Source organism: Ooceraea biroi, chromosome 4 (assembly GCF_003672135.1).
Source record: "Ooceraea biroi isolate clonal line C1 chromosome 4, Obir_v5.4, whole genome shotgun sequence".
Classification (NCBI taxonomy): Eukaryota; Metazoa; Arthropoda; class Insecta; order Hymenoptera; family Formicidae; genus Ooceraea; species Ooceraea biroi.
In genome coordinates this window covers 113,430-139,380 of record NC_039509.1, presented here as the reverse complement: position 1 = coordinate 139,380, position 25,951 = coordinate 113,430, and the positions used below count along the sequence as shown (strand labels likewise).

Genomic DNA, 25,951 nt, shown 5'->3' with positions numbered 1-25,951 from the left:
ATATCGTCGAACCTTCCCTTTTAACGTGTTTTTACTCGATTTCTAGTCAGCACATTTGTACGCAATAAAGGATCAAGAAGAAAACGCATTAGATATTGTTTGATCTGAGATATCTCGGGTGCATCACTAAGGACCATGTTAAAGAGCTCTAATAAACCGCCGACAAGGCTCAATTGATACGCTCGCGTGCGAAGAATTGCTTCCACATAAAGTTAATAACTAGTTGTTACATTAAAATAGCTGACACAAATGACATCAATGCGTATAGTAAACCTTAACTACGGTGTCGTACAGCAGTCATACATTTACGACTGTTACCTGTTACAAAAACGATAGGAAAAAAATTAAATTTGCATATCAAGAATAATATCTTAATAATTAACTTAATTTATTATCTGACAAGATAATAAATTAACTTGGCAATACATTAATTTTTTTAGCCATAATATAAACCTGTTCCTGTTAAAATTAATGCGAAGTATTGTACTGAAAAACTTTAATTTTTAAGGGAGAGAAGTTACTGTATCTTTTAGAAAGTTGCTGATAAATAGTAGTAATGATAAAATTGATGAGGCAACGTGGCAATGATAACTAATACGATAAAGGCTACAAAGGGCTTCACTTCCCCGTCTGTGGCAGTTTAAAGGATTCCACGTCAAGTTATGCATAGATCAGTCTCGTATAATTAAGGAATTACACAAATTAAATACACAAAAATAGGAAAAGAAAAAAAAAGCACATATCAATTAATTCGATAACTTATCTTCACGTCAACGGACAGAAACGATTGATGGAGGAAGGGAAGAAAGAAGCGAGACGTCTCGTTATCAATAGCATGAGATACGTATACTCGCTGTTTTTGTGATAGCCACGTGAAGGATTTTATTACAGGTTGTATACGCTAGTCTATAAATATTAAACGATACCTATATGTATACGTGTAAATTACGCTTGGACACGACATCGACATAGACTTGTTGGAACATTATTACGTTAGTGACAAAATACCGAGTAGCGTAAAGTAGCCTGTAAGGATAATAATAATCGGTATATAACGGCTACGTTCTAGGTTTTCCTTTTACGAAAGAGGTGCTAGAAACACATTTGGTCTAAACAAAAACTCTTGACTCGGGTCTGTATCTTACATGCTACGCTACGTGCCTGTATCGCAACCTAATAGACAGATTTCGACGACTACACCCGCGGAACGCGGAAAAGTCGTTGGCCTACACGAATACGAGAGTATAGCTTCAATGACGTAATTTTACCGTATCGTTGTACCGTGGGAATGCCAGATTTCGCAGTAACTTATTTACAACCCATGCAGAGAGAGAAACGTTCGCGCATATGCACGCATTGATTCAACTGACTTTTGTCATCTTTAACGCGTTTTGCACATACGCCATGCACCGTTTGAAACGCAGAACACACGGGCAGCGATGTTAAATCAATGATACGGTATGCGGAAGACGGTCTTATACCGGTGTATAACGATCGTGTCGCGCTCAATTCGCGCCACACGCGAAACATACGAGAATGTTAATATTGTTCGTTACATCGTTACAGCCAATCTGATATACCGCACAGACATTAGTAATAAATTACTTAAGTGTACATCATATAAAACACACATATGTTCGTATATATAAATAGTTTCTATGTAATTTGTTCTACAAGGAATTCAATCGAGTAATTTAGTTATCGACGGAAATCACGTAGTAGACGTGAAACAAAAGATATATATATATAAAAAGAAGCTGTCATCGTACGAAAAGTTGCATCCTTACGTATCGCTGGGTGGATATGCAAACTCGAGATGCAAAACATTAAATACATTGTGCGTACGGTACTAATAACGCGAACGATACGAATACGATACGATAGAGTATAATAATAATGACTCGATTAATTCGCGTGAACACAAATAGACGAACTCGTTTTTCCCTTTCGCATATAAATATGTGTATACGTATATATGTACGTCGTATATTTTACGTCCTATCATTCCTTCGGTTTTGCTAAATATCGCGTTTCGTAATAGACTGCCGAATTTATTACAGCATGCCCAATATGGCCCCTCATAAGAGTGTAAGAGATATTTTTGTTTCCTCACTATATCGTGATTCTCCCTAAAGGTGCGTCACGTGCGATCAAATTCGACTCTCTCTCTACTCTACGATCAGTTTTCCTTCCTCCGTACCGGAAAATGCCTGATACACCGAAAAAATATATCCAGTCACCTTCCATCTGGACGAATCGCTATAAAATTACATTTCTCCGTACGCATCTAATAAATGTACCCTTAACTCACAATTTCCTCGCTTAGACTTCATCGACCTTCTACTTCTTATAATTTTTATGAATTATGATAATTCCCTCCTTTTTTCCTACGTCTCAATGACCAGAACAAATCATTCATTCGTAAGCTTACGGGCAAACGCTCTTTCAAAGGACAGAGATGGACGCTTTTGTATTATCGCTTAACATAAACCATTGTTCTCTCGTATCTGTCTGCTTTGCATTTCAATGGAGACGACAGAACTCTTGATATCGCAGGATTTTGCAGATACCATGGTTGTATTTACAATTACAGCTATTACGGTCACTATAGAAATATCAAAGAATCAAGAATACTAGAACATTTGTGCCTAATGTTGCATCAATTATAAAACGTAATAATGAATATTTTTTAGATATCTCTAAGCGAACGATCTCTACCTTCAATGTGTGTATCGTACAACGCTACATGTCTGTTTATTATAATATAGTTCGTTGTGTCTCTATCGGTATCTCTAATTGAAATGAGAGGATATCTGCAGACTTCTGTAATATCAAGATTACAGTAAAATTATAATTATGTACATGTGTGCGTCCCTCGTGAGAGAAAATATTCATAATCAATATAAATATATACGGACGCGTATACATGTGTGATTAAAATTATACTGTGCACAAAGTGTGTACGTTTTCTGATTATATCTGGATTTGTGCAGTACATGAGTTTAAATGAAAATATTATATGTGAATGTATATGTATATGATTATGTATACATAAAGATTAATAATTTGAGCATTATATAGTATAATATGTACAAATATTTTTTCTATGTAGTTATACATCAGTTTACGCGGTATGTACATTAATTTGATGTAAAGAATTATTGAATAACATATTAATATTAGGTACACTTGCAACTTAATGTAAACTCTAGAAAATGATTGCGAAATTAATGCAATAATGATCGCAATTAGTAAAATATCTCTCAACAGCATATAAAGATTTATAAAAATTGGTTATGCAAAAATTGTACAATTATCGATAATAGAAAATAGATAACTAAACTCGTATCTAAATACTGATCATTAATAAGACAATGGAAGCACTTTAATTTATTGGATCTTTCCAGATTTATCTAGCATTAGTCGTTTTGCAACAACCAATTATTCTGTCACGATTGCTCCGCGACTTATAAATCGAAAAATAAGATACAAATTGAATTACAAAACAGTGTATATTAAGTATAGTAGTACATGATCGCGCGTATCAAGGCCATTCTCTAAATATCTTAAAGTTAAACTATCTACAACAACCCAGATTGTTCATCAAAATAGAACATCTTTCTTCGCATGGCATGTACAAGATGTCCCAGACTTCCCAGAATTATTTCAAGGTAGACTCCTGACGTTATTCCGAGACGAAAGTTTCTTTGTCAAAATGTCAAGGTTGGCGCAGTTTCGGCGCTATAAAGGTTGAAGTTAATCAATCCATTGAATTTTCCCGCATTCGGGAACGGGTCGAAGGGGCCCCGCGCATCTACCCTGTCAGTCTACCCTGAAGCGATGATTCGGTAAGTCTGGGACACCCTGTATAGGTCGCAAAACTACTAGTAATAATTTTAAAAGCAGATTCTATGGAATATTCTAAAACAAAAATTCTAATACAAAAATGTCACGCGCGAGGCTACAATAGAGTTCATAGAATTTATCATTAAAATTATTACCAGTTGTTTCGGGACAGTCTACATAGTGGATATGCCCGTTAAAAGAAGAGACATCCTTTATTTTCGTCTAACTTAAAAACGTATTCCAGTCTTAAACAATGTCTATTAAAATTATTTGTGCTCATACAAATTACTTATCTGTGAGCTAAATATTCGCGTTTCCTTCTTTGTTTTTCTCAGAAAATGCAAAAAGGTTTTTAAACAAAATGTAAGATGCCATAATAAAGATAATCATCAAATAAACAAAATTCAAAAAGAATAAGCTACTTTCATGATAGAATATATATTTCTTTTTGAAATAACTTGAGGAACTAATTATATATTATATAATAATAAGCATAGTGTATAAGTGCAATATTAAATATGTTGATTTTACCTATAATGGCAAATCAAAAAAATAAACAGAAAATTAGAGAAGTATCAACTGATACTTCTCTATAATGTCAAATAATGTCAAATTCATAATTCTACATTTCAGTTATATGTGTCATGAACAATTTTACACACACACACACACTCTCTCTCGCACGCTCTCATACTATCTTTTTCACACGTTAGTGTCATGAATAAAAAAAAAGAGGCAAAAACTTTCACAGAAATCAATAACTTGTCAAAAAAACAAGATATTAATATTTTCTCTTTATGTTCGCAAATGGCAGTAATGTCGCGCATAAATAATTAACTTATTCTCTCTCATTGTTCGCCTACATTACCAATGGCAGTATAAATTTCAAATAGTTTCGGCACGCGTCTGTCACGTTCGTATTACTCTCCGTCATCTCTTGCGTATCTATACGCAGAATGTAATCGCTTCGCTAAAATTTCCTATTACGTTCATTATGTGAATTCGTCAACTTGATGTACACGTCAATTGCTACATGCTACATGCTACATGCGGCATGTGCTGATATCGGAAAACTCGCGGCAACACTATGCGGTACTTCCGTCACCGATTTTCTCGTCATTGCACGCTTTCGCCCATTGTAACACCTATTTACGATTTTAAATACAGCACTCGTAATTGATTTAGAAATAATTTAGTACTATTCCCGGTGGAAGAAAACCAGCAACGAAACACGCAGATACACGCCGCGCACGCGCCGCAAAATAATCCTAATCCGAGTACTTCGAATCGATGATGCGCAACACGGTACTCATACGAAAGGCCAAGTTATATACAAGTTTCTAACACTAAGCGACTTTGCGTCGGGTCTCAGAAAGCTTCCACAAAACTTGCCGGGAACAGTCCGGTGCGGCCGGTACGTTGCTGAGTACCCTTGTACCATCCATCCTCACGCTTCTTATGTACGTATATTATGTCTCCTACACGCAGCTCCAGCTCGAACTCGCTATTGGGTGGATACGGTACGATGCAACGGAATCTATATACCCGATCACTGAAACCAAATGCAGTTGTTGTGACAATGACTAAAACAATCGTGGGAATTTTAATAATAAAAGTTAATGATAAAATCTCGCAAATTTCAGAGATGGATCTTACCGGTCACGCGATGACTGTTGCTTCGTTTGCTTTCCCATTCCAGCGTCTAAAGAATTGCTTTTGCGATGATGATTTCCAATAGTCGGGCATACCATTGCACCGGACTCGCTAGATCTAGGTGAGCAAAGAGAAAGGGACAACGTGTGAAAGGAACTGCTGCCACAATAGAAAATTACGAAAATAATTTGTTACGTGTGAATATATAATATGATATAGATATAACTATGTTAGAGACGGTTCAGCATCACACAAGCATAAACAAAATATATTTAAATCTTATCCATTTTTCATAAACAGAATTATTGAGATTAATATGTATCAAATAATCGATATTTAGTGTTATATCGTGATAAACTCTCCAACATGCAAAGTAGCTATGATCAATGTTTCTCTAATTAAATTCCATTTTATATTTTTACACAAGATAAAACTTGCAAATATATCTTATTCGATATAGCGGAAAAATACAATAATGCATATTATTTGTATATGTAAATGTATGCGTGATTTCTACATTTGTGTATATAGATTAATTATCTATACACTGTAAATTATACAGTAGCATAAAACATTGTGCACAAGAGTGATCCAAATGTCTCTAAGTAATACTTACCAGAAATTAAATATCTAGTTCTATCAATCAATTGCAAACACTAATGCGAAAAAATAAATATAATATAGGATTATATAATTCTTAAATGCACACATATTGCTTTGCACACAAAAAGCGCGTTTGCACTGTAAAAATTAAAAACAAAAGATTATTGACTTTATACGCAGGACAATTCACCATTTTTAGAAGCAGTTCATTATTTTGCATGTTAACCCCTATGGACATAAACGACATAAACGTTCAACCATGTTATCGTAAAATCGTCAATGATTAGATATTACAATTTGTATATCTGTCAATTATCATTGCAATTTGCGATCCATTTAAATTGATCTGCTGACTGCCAAAATATATAAGACAAGATTTTCATGAATTTAGAATCTGAAAAATTCTAAATTTTAGAATTTAGATCATGATTTAGACAAATTTAAATTTTATATTTAAAATTACAAATGACTAACCTCTGAATTACTGACACTGGTAAGGAGGGTCTCTCCTTGTATTTCAATCTCTGTGAGGACGTGACGTGCCCTTGCGCAGGGCCTGGACGTTGCTGGCTGTTCGAAGGATTTAATTCCTGTATGGGTATCACCTGTAGCAACTGACTTGGGCAAGACCCCGATCTGCGATTGCCAATTCGCCCCCCCGCCCACCCCCGTCCCAACATAATATTAGAGAAACATTTCAAGGCGTGCAGTTTGCATCATGCTGCCACAAAGCATGATTGATAAAACAGTTAAACATTATTCGTGCTGTGCTTTTGCAACTCTTTCACGTTTTCCTTCTACTTTGTACGTGTGTGCACAACTATGGCGATGCTGATCATGCAACACAGTTTCGGCAATGAAAACTCACACGTTTCTTTGAAACGGGACATTCATACACTTGCAAAACACATACACGTTAAAGTTGCATGATAAACGTGAGAATAACACTTACATCGCAAACAGCAGATGTACACAACAACAGAATTGCATGCGCAAATTAGCGTGGAATACTCGTGAAATTGAATCATAATGACTATCGTTACGTGCAGATTTTAATAATTCGGAATCGATTAATGACACATGTGTGTTTTTAAACGCACATCGTACGCACATTATACGCACGTGTGAACATGGCAACAATAAAATTCGCGATAATTGATTGATCATTGATGCTTACCGAACGTGTATCGGATTGACGGAATTACCATCGTCGAATACAGGATTGTCCATCGAGTACGTCGCGGGTGGAGGTGATTTAGACTTCTTGATGTTGGTCAAACGTCGCATCAAGGAGACACACTTGTCCTTCTTCTCCTTTGGCTAGAATTCAGAAGAGAGTGTACGTGAGCAGCACGAACCACAATTCGTGCTAAAGTAACACGCAGGAGTGCTTCTCGTAAAAAACAAAAAATACCTTCTCCGTGGTTCTGGAAGCCGTCGCAACAGCGTTTGAAAGCGCGACACCGCCCGCTACTCGCAATGTGTTATTGGGACTTCTGTTCATATCGCTCGCGGACGAGGAGGGAGCGGAAATGGTTGTGCTACTGCAACCGTTGTTAGGACTATTGATACCAGCTGCTGATTGTAGTGACGACGGCACTGAGACTTGTTTTCCGGGAGAAGCTGAAAGAATGAGAATACGATTACGATTACTGAGTACGTCGAAACTTCACCTTCAAGCACGCCGTGTTCCAAGTACGTACGAATATTCGACGTCATCACCGCACTGTGACTGCGTCCGAGCGGATTGGTGGTTACGTTCTGGTCGTTATGTCGTGGCGGGCTGGTTTCCTGATTTGGTCCTTGATTTTGCTGACCACCAGCGTGCCAGGATGAGGAGGACACGGTCGTCGACGAGGGGCTGATGGCGCGCGGCGGTAATTCCGGTGGCGGCAGTGTGCGAGGGTTGTACGGTTGCGGAGCCGGACCCTTGCTCTTCGTGTAAGTCACGATCAAGCGCGACTCGGCGCTCGGCGCGTTCGATAACGGTGAGCCTTGGTGCTGACTCGGCGAATTCGGAGATCCGCGACACAGTCCACGTTGACATCTATCATAACGTGATAATGTGATTGGAGATAATTAATAATAATTGATTCAAAAGGCAATTGCCTACGTGATAAAACGTAGAGAGTAAATAAATACGTACTTGGTAGGTGCAACGTAATTTCCAGGGAAAACTCCGCATTTCTGGGTGCGATTAGATGTTCCCTTAAACCAGCCATCCTGACAACGCTCCGTCACCATGTAAATACCACCCTTTCGCAACTCGAGCTCGTCCGCTTTTTGCGGTTTATACGGATACAGTGCTACGTATGCCGCTGGTAAATGCGTAGCGCCGGACGCACTGGAGGTCTGGCTAGAAGGTGCGCTTTGCAGTGCAGGCTGGGCGAGAACAAGATCGCTGCTACCGCTTCGCCTGTGACGAAGATTGTGATCCGTGCAACCGCTACCCGTCTAAAAAAAAGGATGAAATTTATTGAAGTTCAATATAAATCTCATAAAGAAATTAAAAAAAAAATTTAAACATGATTTCCTTACTTGTAAGGGGGAAAACGACTCATTGCCTCCGCTGTTATTGGCGTTGTTAACGGCACTGTCTACTGAAGGACTAAGTATTTCAGCGCTGTGTCTATGATGGGGATGAGCATGATGACCCGTATTGACAGCAGTGAAACTATGACGTTTAACGTTATGCCTGTTGCCGACTGCGGGCGGCGATGTCGCGGGGCTGCCAGGGCTGCTCGGAGCAGTACTAGAGCTGCTGGACGTGGTTGAGCTGTTGGGCGTGTTCGGAGTTGTGGTCGTAGAGCTACCGCCCGACGAGACATTCGAGACCGAATCGGAAACTGGTAATGCAGCGGTCTGCGCAACACAACAGAAATATCTTTACGTATACACAATAGATAGAAATATTTCAATGAATCGGAATATCCGACATTTATTTTACCTGTACCAGTTGCGGCCGCGGTTGGCTCGTCGTTTGCACGTTGCGCGAATGATCGGTTGGTATCAAAGGTGTAGTTTCTTCATTCGTCGGAGTTGGTGGTGCCACTCTTGATGGTCCTGGTTGGACACTATAATAAAACGAGATTATTTTACATAAATGTATAAAACTCACCTTTATTATTTTAAAGTAAGCAATATTGATAATTCAACGTACTTAGTGGAAAGTTTCATCAAAGCTCTAGCAACACTATTCAGCTCCACGAAAGCTAACGGAAAGATTCCAATCCTGTCCAAGAGTTTACCTTCTGCCCAATTTTCGTCCACTCTTCTAATAACGCTGATAACTTCTCCCTAAAGAGATGCATTATTTTCTACATGTATATGATAATGATGTGGTATAGTGCAAAAAATTAAAGAAAAATGTTCCATAAAAATACCTTGTTAAAAGTCAAACAGCCATCTTCGTCATCGTTGGTCATCCTAAAGTCATATAGTGCTTTACATTGGGGTACATGGGGTGTCAAAGGTGTCATTACCTGCAAATTACAGTAGAGCACACGATAAAACATGAAATTTTTCATCACACTTTTTCATTACTTCATGATTTACGAACGCATTGTATACCTGCACATAAGAGAGGGGAAAAACACCATGATTATTGCCGCATTCTCCAAAGTACCAGTTGTTATCAATTTTCTTGCGCAGAATGACTATGTCACCCTTCTTGAAATTCAAATCGCTGAAAGAAGAAACGATGATAGAACAACGATGACAGGGTATAAGAAAACGCCAAGATACATTAGTAATTATTGTGAAGAAAACAATCCAACATACATACCCTGGTACCTTGGAGACATAGTCATAGATTGCCCTGCCATACGCCTGATTGTGCAGGTGCACCTGCTTGGCGGCAGCATTGGAATGTCGTACTGTAGTCTCGGAGGCGATAGCGATGGCAGGCGCGAGATTGCCGGTCACTGTAGGTGCCGGAGCGACCTGGTGGCCGCCAAAGAGCCGTTGCGGCACAGCGGTGCCACCGGATGACCTCGACAACGCGGACGCGGACTTGGCCTGGTTCTTCGGCGCGGCGTTGCGCATCCCCTCGAGGATTCGCATCAACAGGACATTCGGCGGCAGGTCGTCCACCTTTGCGTCCACGAGCACGCGGCATTCCGGGCAGCGTAACTCGCGATGAGTGCTCACGATCTCCTCCAGGCACTTCTTGCAGAACGTGTGCTGGCACGGCAGCACTTTGCTGGACGTATCGAGTCGCTCGAGGCACACCGAGCACTCCAACAAGTCATTCAGCATGCACTCGTCCATCGTGTTTCGTCCGTTTGACGTTTCCGGTGATCAGCCAGCCGCATGCACCACCCGATCGCTCGCTCAATCGTTCGATAGCTCTCGGACGTCGTACCTACTCCGGATTCCTTGTCGCTGCGCTCGCTCTCGTTCTATCGAAACGCACTCCCTCCTCCATCTAACCCTCCCAATTGTGTGTCTCTGTCTTTGCCTGTCTCTCTTTTCGCCGCTCCTTCGTTTCTTCAGTCTGTCTCTCTTGGGCACATGCCGATGTCGCACTCTCCTCCCCGCGCGAAGGAACGTTTGGTTTATCGGGCTGCAGTTCCGGTACCGTGTAGCACTCCGAATGCAGAATTTAATACTCGCCTTTACTTTCCGCTCACCCCCACCGAGCGCTTTTTCTTTCTTGTCTTCTTTTCTTTTTTTCCTGCTCTCGTACTCACACGCGAGGGAAGCGCCGCGTCCTGTGCGAGATACGCGCGCGCTCGCTCATTCACTCGGTCAACCAACGGCTCGATTAACGTCCGGGTTGTCGCTCGACGGTACGGCCTCGCGCGCATCATGCCATGACATCGATCAATCGCGCGCGTCGATTCCGGCGGACGGCAGCAAGCGTACGGCGAGTCCATGCACCTGCGAGTTGCGACATCGCCATTACTGCGCCGCGCGATGATCTGGCAGTGACATCGCGGTCGTCGTAGCTGCTGCTAGTTACCGCGATCCGATCATTGACTCTTTCATTAAATATTTCTGCCTGGCATACTCATGCGCTCTTAAAGAATCATTCGCAAACGCGTATGTACATACACCCGAAAGCCAGCCACGTAGGAATGCCTTTCGTACCATTTACATTGTGATTCGATCTCGAAAGAGATAACGAATGCTTTTTCATTAGCGACTAGTTTACTCTCGTTTCTAAACGATGATATACGATGATCATTATCAAAATTATTATTATTTGAATTATTCCTTATTTAGCAGAATATATATTGAATATTCTATCAATTGGCACTCATATTTTGGCTGCGATCCAGTTGAAGTTTCAAACGCTTCAGAACTTTTTATCCTTTTCCTTCTTCAATCAGCGAGGCGATATTTTCTAAACATCAGAAAATATCGCCTCGCGATTGGTTCCTGCTCGCTGCTTTGACGCTTGACGCGTCCTGTCTGAATCAGGCTTTAAGCTGTTTCCAGACACTTTAGAGAAAGAAACATATTTCTCTCTCCAACCTCCTCACAAGTCTCACACAGTCACAACACGATTTGGCACGTATTGCCAGTCCATTTATAATGCCATAGACTTTAAAACGAGAACAAAAGGTACGTACTGTGACAAAAGATATATATGATACGATCCAAACACGCCATAATATTTAAATCATCGAAATGTTTGAATTGAAATCAAATTGTTCTATTAGTCTCTCTTGCGTATCTGCGTACGATGTATGATCATCATTTAAGGAGCAAATATGTAAAGCATCATAAGTTTCTTGCTTTATCATTAAATCTTGAGTGATTTTTTCCGTTATGTTACAGAAAACCTGAATGCATTAGTAACCTAACCTCGATGCTGCACGAATAATCTTTACTTACTATCGCGACTATATTCTATTTATGTGTGAAGAAGAAATTTATAATTGACATTTGCGTAGTTCTCCTTTCGATTAATTGTTGAATGACAGTAGTGTTTAAATGGCATTATTGATAACCTAAAATACGTCAATATCAGGGGTTGATATTGATTCAAGCAAATGTAAAGATTAGAAGCCGACCCATTTGTTATAACTTTGCCGAATAATATGGGTAAGTTAATTACTGAATATTATTATAATGTTAGGAATTCCATAAATAATCATAGTACTAAAATAATTCTATTACGATGTGTTTAGTGATGGCAGGAAACGGAAATGTGCCAGGAGCTTTGGCAGATGATGCGTTATCCGCGAGACTGCAATGGCTACGTCAGCGCAGAGAGGCCTTGCAAGAAAAACTTGCCCAGAAGAACAACGAGTTGAAAAATCTGTGCGTTGAAGAAGCAGAGATAACGGGAGTTTTACCACTGGAAATACCATTGGAACCAGGAGAAAGTCCACCGACTTTCCATCGAAAAACATTTATATATCCACAGAAGCTTAATAAACCAAAAACAACCGACGTTGTAAGATTATAGTTTTAAAAAGTCAATCTCGGCAGTACGTAACGGTACATAAATACTGATGTGATTGTCATTTGTGTGCACAGGAGGAATCGGAATTGGAACTGGAAAGGCAAGTACAGCTCGGAATTGTGGAGACCGCATTGGGCATTGTCAATGATCCCACGGAGAGCAAAGCCACCCGACGTAAGCACAGGCTCGCCTACCAGCAGAGCCAGCGAAGGCTACAGGAGTTGGAGACCGAGTTGAATTTTATCAAGCAAAGCCGTGGCAAAGCGCATCGGTCGTCGCACTTGCCAATGCAAGCTGGAAATTACAACACGCAGCCGCATGCGCACGTTAACGTAAAACACAGAACGAAGAAGCCACGACCGCCACTGGACAGTGCAGGTATCAAAAACTACCAAATTGTTTTGCAATTTTGTGATGCAAGTGAAAAAGTTAATGCAATCATTTATGTAACAGGAAACGAAGTGACTACTCCAAAGTCCGCTGGAAGGGGTATACTCCATGAACCTGGCATTAGCCTAAGCCCCTTGGGTCCCGATGAGAAATGTATCCTGGACAAGCCGAATACGTATTCCGGACTTGGGTATGAGGAGCAGTTAACCGCACCGAGTATCTGCAGTCATTATCACAGCGGCACTTATCCCGGCGTTAGTCCCATTGACCAGCCAAACATCAAGATCGTGGAACACGATCACAACGACAACCACAATATCTACATTCTGCCCGAGCAGTTTCGCGGACGTACGTATTCCCACGGCAGTGGTGGGTCTCGCGGGCAAAGTCACTACGGTTCAGATACGGAGAGAACTTATCGTCTCTATGTACCGAACACGTACACCGAGGACGAGCGTCTGATACGCTATCGGCAGCTTCAGCATCTGCAGAAGCAACAGCATCTGCAGGACCAGATACTGCAACAGAGGCTGCAATACGCGGACTCCATCGATTACAAACACTTGGACAACGTGGACGCCGTACAGCGAAGCGGCCAGGGCACCTACGAGAGAGACTTTCGCGCGTCGCATTATACGCCTGATTATCAGGTTTACTACAAGAACAGTGCGCAGTCTCAGCAGCAGCCACAACAGTCTTTACAGAGGCGGGATCGCGATTCATCCGGCAGCAAGAACAGCCTGCGGCACACCAGCGGTATATCGCTCGAAACGCAATTACCGTCCGGTTACTGGGTACGCCACAACGATGACGTTCACTGGATAAGCATAGACGAGCCCACGACCGACAGATTTGGCAGTCTAGATCGTAGAAAACGAAGCAGCCAGCACAACAGCGCGGGTATCTGCGCGAATCCGGACGGACAGTCGCGCTACCGTACGGTAGCAGTCGCAGGTACCAAGAGCTCGCCCAGCAGCAACATCGCCGCGTCGTCCCATCAGCATCACTCGGTTCACCTGTTACCGCTGGCCGAGCAACCGCTACCAGCGAGTAATAAAATGCTACTACGCACACAGTCGTTAGGTAGCGTCGAGACGTGGCAGTCGAGTCATTTCCACGATTCGCATGACGGCAAAGACGTACCAGCGGAATACGCCAGCAACCGTAAAAGCCGTCAGAAGGAATGGTACGAGACGTCGTTGGATTCGGGCGCGAGCGCCGATCGCAATTCGATCGCTGCACATAAAAATGTCGCCCATTATCAGACGAGTCCGCCGCCAATTCGCGTCAAGGCTAGTAACGACAGCGCGAAGAGCAGTCAGATGATTGGCGGGGCGCCAATGAGCCCGGTGAACCGTCCCAAAAGAGACAAACAGTCCGAGGTGCAGCACATGCAGCAGGCTCACAGCCGTTACGATCAGCCCGCGAGACCGAAGGTACTGGAGATACCAGCTGAATCGAAATCGTCCGTAGACGTTTGTGACGATGCGGTACGACCGCTGAGTTCGCCGCAGAGCTGCACGGTTGTACAACCAGGAAAGTACCAACCGTACCGAGAAGTGACAAAGCCGTTCGAGATGTCGGACTTTTACAAGTATTCAACCAAATTCCGCAAAAGGAACGAAACCGCCGCCGCTGCTGCCTCTCAGTCGCAAGTCAGGAACCATTCTCCGCTTCAAGAGAACCGTCCGGTCGAGTGCAGCGTGAGTTCCAACGATATATCCCGGGATTCCAGTGCCTACAACGTCGGGCAGAACATTAATAATGTCACTGCTAGTCCAGTACAAAGAAGACTTTATCAACCGGTGCAACGTATGACCTGCCAGCCTTATCTCTCGTCGTTAAGATAATCGCGCCCAATGTACGATTCATGCTGCTATATCACACGCGTATGTAGAATCATTCGTCGAGGATAGGCTGGTCCTATCTCTATCTCTTTCTCTTTCTTTCTCTCTATTACAAATATTAGTCCATTCATCAACGTAGATACGAATATACGCATACCGAAGTAGCACAATATCTATTTTTTCGATCAGTATTGTTCTCTCCGCTTCTCTTCGTTAAGAGCCAGCTATTTATTGATATAACTGTTCATTAATTCTCATCGATGCAGCATTATTGAAAGTATTACAATGTGTTGCAACCCTTACCAAATCACAATATTCGATATGTAAATCTACATATCTTTATTTTTAGAAATTTTATATCTTGTATCACTTATGTACAAAATGTTTTGTGATAAGAAAAGAAACGAATGAAGGATTAGATGAATATAAGAAAGTTATGTGATCTCGATCACAATCAATTGAGATTAATAATGAGACTTGAATGGTGCCTTCCATTGATCGAGAGAAGCGTCAAATGAATGGTAGAGCAATATTAGTAATATCGGGTAATTGATCGAAAAGTCCATGCCGATCTCAGCAAAATTCAAACGTAAAACTCTAGAAGAATTAATATGGAGAAGGTTCGTGCGAATTTTTTTGGCGGAATTCAGATACAAAATTTTGTGTTTATTTTTAATGCAGAGTTTTGCATTTGAATTTTACTAAGAAGGTCAACATGGTCACTTCAACACATTCTGAAATTATGCTTTATGATGAATTGATAGTGCTTTGCTGAAAACTACCTTCCATTTGTCGACTTCCATTGTAATTATAATCATAATTGTGTTCAACAATGAATTTTATATATTTTCTATATACAATGTAGACAAGCTTTTAAAAGGAGACGTTGCGTAACGTTAGATTACTATTGTTAAGTTACTAATGTTGATCTGTAAATGCAAATCTTTCTACAAGCACTGATTATTAAATTATTAGATACCGAAAATGTATTTTGTTATGTATAAATTCTATTCTTAAGATTTTGCAGGGTCTGCCGAGATGACTGAACATAAAACGTAAAAATATGCATTTTTATATAATCTAAGATGATAATATTCAATATTTCTATAATAAGCAATATAATATATATAATAAAAGCGAAAATGTATTTAATCTTAGAACAATGACAATATCGATACGTGTGAATAATTATTATGTTTTAATTGTTCATACATTTGCGTATATTATATTCAATATTACTTGGCGTATAATATTGAGAAATATTATAAATCTCGCCAGAGAGATTGTATTTATTTACTGCAATGTGTTCGCCGAGAAATTTATTTTTATGTTTATGCTTGATTCTTTTGAACGTTTGATGCGTTTATTAGCTAGCAATTCTTCTTGCATAATATCTAACATTATAAAAACAATATGCTGCTACTATTGCGATATTATATAATTATATAATATTCATATAATTTGTGCACATTAGAAACACTCCAGCATCACAAATAGGTAGAAGATAACTGCCTTATGCTAGCTGTGATTAATTATATGCGTGACATGTATGCTATTTTTCAAAAAACTTTTTGTACTGCTTTGTAATATCAATTTCATATAAATAAAAGTACAATAACATAATCGCTCTACAGTTGTATGCAATAAAAACTTAAACAATCGACAAACGAAGGAGAACCCAGGAATGACAGGAATACTCGAGCAAAAAATATTTCAAGATATATGATAGTAATGAGTATCATGAAAAACTTCTATGATATGACTAGCACTTGACTATGTGTTTTAAAAAAATGGAGGAGAAACTGGATTCACCCTTAGCGCAAGATGAAACAAGCGAGAAGGTTGCAAAGAAAAAGATAACTATCGTTGTCGACGAGGATGATCCTTGCATCAAGGACAAACGAAAAATTGAGGAGTTTCAACTTCGTACTCCTGGCAATGATCCAAGGTATGCATGCAACGTGAAATTAATCCATTACAATCAGTCGAGTTTACGCTTGATCATCATTGTAATTCCTTGTAGATTTCAGCAGCAAAATCAGACGCAGAGATGCTTCGTGATGTATACCGATTTTTATCGCTGCGAACACATTTTAGGTAGAGAATCCGAGGCGTGCACGTGGTTTAAAGATGTTTTCACGTCGATTTGTCCAAACGCCTGGATACAGCATTGGGACGACCTCAGAGTTACAGGTCGACTACCCTGGCACAAATACAAAACTCAGGGCGCCTTTCCCGGCAGCAAATATGGCGAATAAAACTTAATCTTCAAATAAAAATTAAAGTTTTGTAACGTTTGGATAAATAAATGATAATTACGATTAGTTAGATCTTCAAGAGTTGTAGTTAAAATTAAAATAGGTAAGTTGTAAATTATATGCTTTAGGAAATTTATAAGTAAAGGTGAAGGATAAAGGAAGTGAAGAAGAATGTACAATTAAAAGATAGCCTTTATATATGAAAAAAATATTCAATTTTTATTTTACAGGTACAAGATATATATTAATATGAGGTAACTTATATCGAAGTACGAAGAAAAAGCAACTGATGGAAATGTCCAATGGCGATCCATGAATTGCTGAACTATCTTCTTTCAAGTCTTAGTTCTTCTTAGTGTGGTCAACAAACTTTTCTTCTATCCTTACCACACTAATTGCTTGCAGTTTATGACACTTTTTTTTCTTACAATTATAAAAAATATACACTCGTAGAAATTTTCTTTGAACTCTTGATAGAATACCGCTTAAAGCTCCTCCTTTCTCACGCGCACGTAGTAGCGTCGACGTTCGCAGTAACACGAGTTTTGAAAAAAGGATCTTCCACGTAATATGCATACGACTTTTTACAAAATAAAATGATAATTTCAGAATTGTGCACAAGCCTGCCATGGATGAAGACTTACCATCTTCAGGTGTTGCCTCTGCTCATATAAAAACGTGATTCCAGAGAGATATATATATATCTATATATATATGTATTTGTATGTATTCCCTGGTAATTTCCCTGCAAATGCAAAAACAAAGACATTTGCTTGAAGGAGATGGTTAAAACGTATTTTCGTTATGTGTGTCACTAATCTGTCGCGATAACAATCAACTAACAAGTACTTACTAACAACTAAGTAACAAAATCACGTTGAAAACAAAATCTTACGTATTTTAATATTTTACGTTAAAACTTGATAATTTCTCCTCTCTATCTAAAAAAAATATATATATATATATACACATATATATTTTATATACACATGATTTTGTTTCTAAATATATATAAATATTAAATGCATAATAATAAACTAAATACGCTAAATATTATATAATACGCGAACTTGTAACATGTCTGATCGATGTTGACAAAGCGCTATTAAGCGACCCACATTGATGTTGTTTAATGTTGAGAAATCAGAACCACCTTACGTATGTTATGTTGAGTACGTTCAGTGGTAATGTATTGCTGTTTCAAGTTTCGTTCTTTGACTGATGAATGAATTGGCAATCTTCATCTCTGCAAATGCCCATTATTTCGTAGGGACAAAGAATTCCATGGGGATTCGTATTCCTGTATAAGAAAAGCAACGGAAACCACAAAAATAGCGCAATCAAAAGTTTTAGCGCAATTTATGAATAACAAATGGAGAGTATCAAGTACTGCAAATCTTTACATTCAAAGAGAGAGAGAGACTTACCTTGGTGTCTTTAAATGCGTTAGTATCGATATATAAGGTGTAATCGTCCTCGTCTGCGTCATTCCCGTTGTCGTCATCGTCGTCATCGTCGTCGTCGTCGTCGTCGTCGTCGTCGTTGCGTTCGCTACTGTAGTTGACGGCTGCGATGACGTTTCCTTATCATTTCGTTGTTCATCGTCTTTACATGAAAACAGATTTGTCGCTAACGATTTTGGCGATGAAGACGTGGCGGGATCAGAAATATCTGTGCTTTTTTCTATTTCATGTTCACTATTTGGTCTTATAGGAGTGCTAGTTAGCTTTGGTACAGAAAGCAATATGTTATGTTGATTAGGAGGTGTAATTTGTTCATTGTCACGAGACTCCGATACATTCACTAGCGCATCTTTTTTCTTGGCTTTCGTTATTTGATTTGGAATTATTTGCGGACTATCTAACGAGGGTTCCAACGTTAAGAAGTTGTCACTGTCGTTAGACGGTTTTAAACAAGCAGTATTGCTCTTTGATCCCGCCACATCGACCGTATCAGCTGCATCAGTGTCACTCCTTAGCTGCTCTTGCGACGACAAATCCTCTTTAGCGCGCGTGATTGTAGACAATTCTGCATTTTCCGATGAACCAGAACTTTCAGACGCATCACTAGACTGAATTCGCTTCTTCTTAGAAAACTGGCGAGTATGATTAGCGACTTCTTTCAGCTTATCACTCAAAAGTTGACCCCCCGCCTCCGGCAACCTAAACAAAAACAATCTCCATAATCGAAATAGTTTAAGAAATATTTCGTGCTTTGTTTGTAACTTACTTGTAACTTTTTCCCATGAGTCGGTTACCTAGGGTTGAACAAATCTTCGATAATCTGAAACACTCGCGACGTCCGGCATTAATCTTCTGCCGCGCAACCGACACCTTTGGACCCATGCCGCTGACACGATTGCGTTGTACTTGTAACCTTTCTTCGGCCATCTTCAATTGTTCCTTGAGTTTCTTCACTTCGGCAGCTAAACTGTTTTGCAGATCCTTTTCCATATCCCACTGACGAAGATTCCCTGACATCTCCGCTAAATGATCTAATACAGTATACCTGCAAGTTTTGTTACACATTACATTTTTAGTAACAATTGGAATGATTATAAAAATATAAAGTTATAAATTACCGTTTTGCGACTAATTTGTGTTCGGTATCTCTCAAATATCGTTGTTGTTCTGCCTCCGAAAGATTTACCAGAGAATCCAATTCCACTTTAACGTTCCTTTTAAGTAGATCCCAAACATCATCCGTATTACTTTTATTATCGTCAACATCAGACTTACAACGAGAAGCGTTGTTACTATCACTATTTTCTGCAGGTGGTAATGACGAAATATTACGATTCATTTCCGCTTCGTATTGAGAACGCGACATTGTGGTTTCCATCGAAGCATCTCCAAGCTCTTGCTTGCTCGCATTCGCGCGCCCATTTGCAAGTATTATCGTAGAGTTGTTGGAGAACGAGGTGCTGTTGTTGTTATTCTCGTTGTTCTTGCTTCTTTCTTCCAGTATCTCAACGCTGACATCGTGATTATCGATTGGCTTCTCACTTTGATTGCCATTCGTCGTATCGTGTTGCAAGGATGGTTTGTCGTTTATGGTAACGACCCGTCCGATTGTGTCCGACTTTACCTGTATTTGAACGTGTTTGCGATTTATTTCTTCTTTGGATAATGCCCTCAGAGCAGGTCTGTGCTGTTGCTTGTCGTTCGTGGATTGCTTCTCGATTAAATTGTCAGCCGTTCTGTTCCCTGTACTCGCGTGATTCGGAGCGATCTCGTTGGTAATTCGAATACTGAGATTGTTCGATATGGTTCTCTTAATTCCCTTGATCTGCAGATTAGCCTGCGTGGAACTGGCCAAGGTGTGCTTAGCGACATTCGCCGAGTGATGTTTGCTAGCGGATATGCGAGGTACATTTAATACCGATGTACTCGTTGCCACATTGATATTTTTCTTTTTGATCTGGCTCGGCAATTTTTGGGAATCTCCCTCCAATTCTCTCGACTTCACTTGACTCGACTGTTTAACATTCATGCTTTTCTTCTCGCCCGGTGGCAGAGATTTCGCCGGCAAACTCACTGCCCCTTTATCCAGTAATTTATTACTACTACTACCGTTATCCGCGATTTTTCTTTGCAACTTTAATTTTTCGCGCTCCAAGATCTGCTGCTTTAAACGATGGTATTCTTCTTGCTGCGACGCGGGAAGATGTCTCACGGCCTGCAAGAACAAAATAGGAAAGTTTCTGCAATCGATCAATTTTCTTCTAATGAATGAAAGCGCCGAATAACCGCGATAACGATACCTGGACAACGCTTTTTTCAAACAAACTATTCTCACTGACATATAAGATAAGGATAGTCAAACTTGATATATCGCCTTACCAATGGTGTGTGCATATTAGATGAACCCTTATTCGGATCCGTTTGTGTCGTTGGTGGCGCGTCCCGTTTTGCCGGGGGCGACAAAACGGGAACCTGCGGGGTTGACGAGGCGGACTTGACCACGGCCACGGCCACGGCCACGGATTGCTCTTGTTCCTTTCTCATGTCACGCAGGAACTTTTGTACGCTCTTCTCGAAGTCGACGCTCACCTCCGGTTGAGGCTTCTCCACTGCGGATACGACAGATTGACACTTTTCAGTCTCGGACTCGCTGTCCGTGTCCGAGCCCAGATTTATCACAAATCGCCGAGTGTCGGATGCGTGCAACGTTTTCGACGCGTTAATAACGTTAGACCATACGTTCTCGCTTGGTTTCGCGCTGTTGCACGCATTGTCCAGCTTTCGTAAATTTAACTTTCTTTGCACTATCATGTTCTGATACTTTTTAGCATTGTTTACTACTTTCGTACTTGCTGGAATAGGTATTTTTTTCATCTTCTTCGTAGGTAGGTTCGTTGTCGTCCCGCTACTGACTCTTTTCTTGTGATCACTGATCGCTGTTACAACAGTATTTCTCTCACCAACTTCAGATGAATTTAATTTTGACACTAGCGGAGCATTACTACTGCCCGTCGTACAAGTTATGTTAGCTGTCACTGGTGCAGTTGCCAACATTTTTTGTGTAGTTGTCTGAACTGTAGCAACTGATGCGGCTGAATTACTATTACTATTCGTGTCCGTTGTTTTTGGTCGTTTCAACGAAGCTAGCAAGCTAGCTCGCAGCTCATCCTCGTCTTCGTCGATGCTCTCTCTTCTAGTAGCGTTGTCTTTTGCTGTTTCGCTAGTATTAAGTGTACCAGAGTCGAGAAGATTATTAGATACAATATTTGTATGCGGATAAGATTTCGTGTTTATCTCTTCCAAACATTTGGTAGGTGTTGACAACACTGCTTGCTTTGTCCTTTCTTCCTTTTCTGAGGACATATTTCGATCGTTCTTATTTGAATTTTTGTTTTCCACTGTAACACTATTGGAATTATCTGACAAGGATTCTTGGGTACTTGGGGACCTAGCATTTTGCAAGTTGGAGGATTCTCTGTTGTCGACAAACGATTGTGCCCTGTTTTCATCGTTATTCTTGTTTTGCTCGGTAGTTTGTTGTTTCGAAGTGATCACAGTATTTACATCTATATTTATACCTTCGTTTGTTCGACACGAGTTAGCTCGTTTCTCTGCAAGCGATTGTGCAGAGCTGACACTCTTGCGCTTCTTTTGCGTGTTCTTTTTGATATGTTTCCGCTTTTTACGTGTCGAAGCGGCGTCATTATCCGGCACTATCAATGCATTATCAATGGAAGTCGTTTCAGTTTTCGATGATGGAGCGTTATCTCGATTTTCCAACGTGTCATTCTCCGAATTTTCATTAAGATTGTGGAATATCGTGGGCGCCGTTAGCACAGGCGTAGGTTTTTTCGGCGTTTGCAATTTTATAGGTTTGAACGTGCTGTCGCACTTGGCATTCGTATCCACAATCACTGGTTGCATCTCGGCGCTCTTGAAAGTCGGATGCACCTCGCGCTTCTTCGGTAACCGTAGTTGCTGAAGCTTCTTATTCGATTTTAAGATCGACGCAGGAACCAGTGTTCTGTTGATCAACGTAGGTATCTTATTTGAGTGGTCGGTGACATCAGGAACACCCTGCATGTACAGAGGCTCCTCCTTGTTCGCTTCCAAAGTCGTTCCATTTTTCACTTGACACGGCGTCACTTCTTTTGGAATGTTTCCAGTAGACGAGTTTCTATCGTCATCAGCAAAATTCAATTCTCCTTCCGTCTCGGCAATATCATCGATCGTTACCATCGACCCGTTCGGCGATACCGGCTCAGTAAACGTTCCCGCAGTATCTATGCCAGAATATTCGGAATTCATTCGCCTTTCATAAGAATACTTATCTCCGAGTATCGAGGACATATTCACAAGCAGAACGCCATTGTTAGATCTCTGTTTCACTTGTAAAGGATCGTCATTTGGAAGATTGCAAGAAGCCAAAGTATCACTGGTCGCTGGAAGAGCAAGCGCCGCATCGGACTCCTCGGACCGCATCGGCACGGTATTCGTATTAAAATAGCTTCCGCTCTGGCAACAAATACCGTCCAACAAATCGCACTCGACATTGTCGCTATGATAATCCCTGAGCTGGTTCTGGACATTGTTCAGGTCCGAGTGGAAAATGTTAGGCTGCGACGGTGAGTACGCACAGTTCTGCGGAAGTTCGTAACTGTGAAGCAAGTAAGTATTATTGTAATACGGTGGGACGCCGGTCGACAGCGACATTTGCTCGTTCCGCTTTTCTTCGTCGTCGAAAACCGGACTGTTCGTTTCATTTACGTTGATGAACGACACGTCGGACGGCTCGATGCCGAGCAACGCCGTGTCCACCGGCATTTCCGACGTGATTCTATCGGTTGGCGAATACGGCAATTTTTCCTTTTCCCTCTCGATATCTGTATCAAGCTCCATGTCCTCTGTATGATCGCTGTCCAAGTCTGGTGTATCCGGAGGCGTGCCCGGGGGTGACGCAAGCTTCAGCAGCTCGTCCCCGGGTACAGGTATATCATCGAGGAAACTCTGACTGAATGGACTCTCGCTGCGAATGGATCTTCTCTTGATTGCTCTGATGCCACGTTGAACTCTCTCCTGGTGTTTCTTCATGACTGCCGAGCGAAGTGCGATCATACGCAAATGCAGGGCCTCCACGTCCTGGTCATCGTCCTTCGCGACTTGCTTCTTCTCCGATTCCGCCGGGCAATCCAATTTGCTGGGCTTCTTCTGCTTCGTCTCCAATGCCTTCTGCCTGAGTAACGCCAGATCTTCCTCGTCATCAGCGTCGCTTTTAACTTTTGATTTCTTCTTGAGATGCGCTACGTCATCCTTGTTCTCGGGTACTTTCTTCAACATGTTGAATATTTTATCTTTCAACGACGAAGACTGATGCTCCTTACTTCGACTGACGTTCGATTCTAATGCATGGGCACCTACGGAATCTAAACGTTTCACCTTCTTCAGTAACCGTGTTACTTCACCATGTCTGTCGGTGTGGAAACGAGTGGACGGCGGTGAGTCTGGTCTTGGTGGTTTCCTCGAGATTGTTCTCACAGACGAGCGATACGGTGAACTCTGTTTCGGCGACCTGAGCCTCCGCGGAGATCTCCGCACTATCGGTGATTTTGAATAGTTCAATGGAGAATGAGAGGATCGATAAACGGGCGATCGAGCTCTCACGGGAGATCTGTATCTTCGCACCGGTGATTTCGAAATTACTCTCGATCTGGCGCTTCTGTGAACCGGACTTGATTCCCTATAATGCGTTTTCAGCGCAGCAGAGTCCATTATAGGCAAATCTACAGAGGTTGGAGAAATTAAATCGTCGATAGACGACGTAAGGACATCGTAATCCTTTTTCCTTTTCTTTTTTACTTTGGGCTTTGATCGATTGGACGTATCGGTGAGACCAACAATTTCCATATCGCTGTCACTCGAGATTGGCACTAGGTCGTCGATTTTTTCTTGTAACGTCGACACGTGTTTCGTTATTGCACATCCAGCCTCTTTGATACGACGGCGGTTTTCCTTTCCTTTAAGTGGATCTTGTAAAATAAGATTGACTTCTACTTTCGATTAGAACGTATATGTTAATCAATTTAATTAGTACAGTAATTTAATTATGTGCTCTCTTATATTTATATTTATAGAATCTTTCAAATAATGTTATAATAAGTGACTATCAGGAGATCAATTGTATTTGCACTTTGTACATTATTGCAGTTTAAACATGCAAATGTTAAGTTACGGAAAAAAGGTCTAGCAAATTTTACCTCTTTTGCTTTGACTCTTAGAGCGGTACGCCGCGGTACACCAAGACGCGCACTCGCCCCACGTCGACTTGCAGCTGGCACATGATCGCCTCCTGCTGATGACGTAGCTGCTAGTCAAGTGACCCACTCCGCCTTCCTCGGACGAACTGACGTCTTCCAACGAAATCTCGCCTTCTTCTTTCTCGTCGTCGAGAATGTCAATCGTCTCCGTGCAACCGCTCGACAAATCGCTCGCCATTATACAAACTTACCCGAGTAATTGCAATTATAAGTAACTTCTGATTTCAGACTGGGTGGTTTTAACAATTGTCGCGACGCATTACTCATACCTTTTTTTTAATGGTGTTTAAAGAGTCTTTAATCTATTTAAAGATTTTCTTAGCTCTGTGACTCATATCTTAAAGGATGCGAGGTTAGTTACACGAGAGATCCTTGAGACAAAGAGCGGCACGCGACTGATAACATATCCACAGTGGAAGAAGTTTTTTCTCCAACGCTCAACGCAGAACAATAACCGAGATTCTTCTGATTTTTGCACAATTTGAAACCGTGAAAGGAAAAAAATATATATATAAAAAGTTCCCTAATCCACAAAAAGAATCTACCCGAAACGAAACTGAAATTTCGATAGTGCGATTACTGGCGCCCAATCGCGAATAATTATACACTTTGTTGCATCAATGAATGATTGCAATCTTGATTAAAAATACCTTAAACCCCCCCTGTCATCGAATTGATCGAGGACAATCGAAGATATTCAGGACAAAACCGTCATCACCGTCATGCTGAATATTTCGCTATATTTCATGAATCTTGTGGAAGACATGAGCAGAGAGAAGCCTGAGAGCGGTCACGCTCGTGTTTTAGCTGTTACGCCTAGACAGCGCCTCTATGTCCATAAAACGTGGACAACTACATAGCCAACATCCACGGCTGTGTTCGGAAACATCACCCGAGTGCCCCAGTGTATCATTTTTCCTTGTTGTTCAGCGAATGAACAACAAGGATAAAATGATACACTGGGGCACTCGGGTGATGTTTCTGAACACAGCCCACCAGAGAGAATCTAGAGAGAGTGGAGCGGATCGTGTTCTCTTCTCTGAAGTGATTGGTGCCGCCATTAGGTGGGCAACTTTGTACGTTTCGCACTTTATTTTATTTTTGAAAGTATTTCAACAATTTTGAATATTTAAATGTTTTCTTAAATCTGTGTCTTTCTTAA

General features: G+C 40.9%; 4 protein-coding genes across 20 annotated transcripts; 2 read left to right on the top strand and 2 right to left on the bottom strand.

The window, feature by feature from the left end:
* Positions 1–856: 856 nt before the first annotated feature.
* On the bottom strand, positions 857–10,401 carry LOC105283541 (E3 ubiquitin-protein ligase SH3RF3). Of its 2 annotated transcripts, XM_011346371.3 has the most exons (13): positions 9,887–10,401; positions 9,673–9,787; positions 9,486–9,584; positions 9,263–9,399; positions 9,050–9,176; positions 8,641–8,964; positions 8,249–8,556; positions 7,806–8,149; positions 7,517–7,725; positions 7,280–7,422; positions 6,577–6,738; positions 5,503–5,616; positions 857–5,398 (listed from the first exon to the last, which is right to left on the bottom strand). In XM_011346371.3, exons 1-13 carry the CDS (start codon positions 10,369–10,371, stop codon positions 5,215–5,217), a joined length of 2,751 nt encoding a protein of 916 aa, XP_011344673.1. In that variant the 5' UTR covers positions 10,372–10,401; the 3' UTR covers positions 857–5,214. The 2 variants fall into 2 exon arrangements, with proteins under 2 accessions (XP_011344673.1, XP_011344674.1); XM_011346372.3 differs by lacking the exon at positions 6,577–6,738.
* Positions 10,402–11,540: 1,139 nt separating this feature from the next.
* On the top strand, positions 11,541–16,374 carry LOC105283540. 2 transcript variants are annotated; one of them, XM_011346369.2, is made up of 5 exons: positions 11,541–11,670; positions 11,887–12,153; positions 12,240–12,508; positions 12,592–12,895; positions 12,971–16,374. In XM_011346369.2, the coding sequence occupies exons 2-5, from the start codon at positions 12,150–12,152 to the stop codon at positions 14,755–14,757; spliced, it is 2,364 nt and encodes a 787-aa protein (XP_011344671.1). In that variant the 5' UTR covers positions 11,541–11,670; positions 11,887–12,149; the 3' UTR covers positions 14,758–16,374. The 2 variants fall into 2 exon arrangements, with proteins under 2 accessions (XP_011344671.1, XP_011344672.1); XM_011346370.2 differs by lacking the exon at positions 11,541–11,670 and adding an exon at positions 11,678–11,793.
* A 98-nt stretch (positions 16,375–16,472) lies between these two features.
* LOC105283537 lies at positions 16,473–17,221 on the top strand. Its single transcript, XM_020033054.2, has one exon. It carries the CDS (start codon positions 16,530–16,532, stop codon positions 17,010–17,012), a length of 483 nt encoding a protein of 160 aa, XP_019888613.1. The 5' UTR covers positions 16,473–16,529; the 3' UTR covers positions 17,013–17,221.
* On the bottom strand, positions 17,213–25,584 carry LOC105283539 (extracellular matrix-binding protein ebh). Of its 15 annotated transcripts, none has more exons than XR_003406501.1 (8): positions 24,730–25,577; positions 20,855–24,522; positions 19,594–20,690; positions 19,242–19,520; positions 18,440–19,174; positions 18,166–18,312; positions 17,866–17,949; positions 17,213–17,784 (listed from the first exon to the last, which is right to left on the bottom strand). XR_003406501.1 is itself a non-coding variant. In XM_011346365.3 (7 exons), exons 2-7 carry the CDS (start codon positions 24,965–24,967, stop codon positions 18,213–18,215), a joined length of 6,117 nt encoding a protein of 2,038 aa, XP_011344667.2. In that variant the 5' UTR covers positions 24,968–24,975; positions 25,059–25,579; the 3' UTR covers positions 17,213–18,212. The 15 variants fall into 15 exon arrangements, 10 of the variants coding, with proteins under 10 accessions (XP_011344667.2, XP_026825167.1, XP_026825168.1 ...); XR_003406502.1 differs by having other exon boundaries at positions 17,213–17,757; XR_003406503.1 differs by having other exon boundaries at positions 17,213–17,757; positions 17,866–17,953; positions 18,171–18,312.
* Between the last annotated feature and the right edge of the window lie 367 nt (positions 25,585–25,951).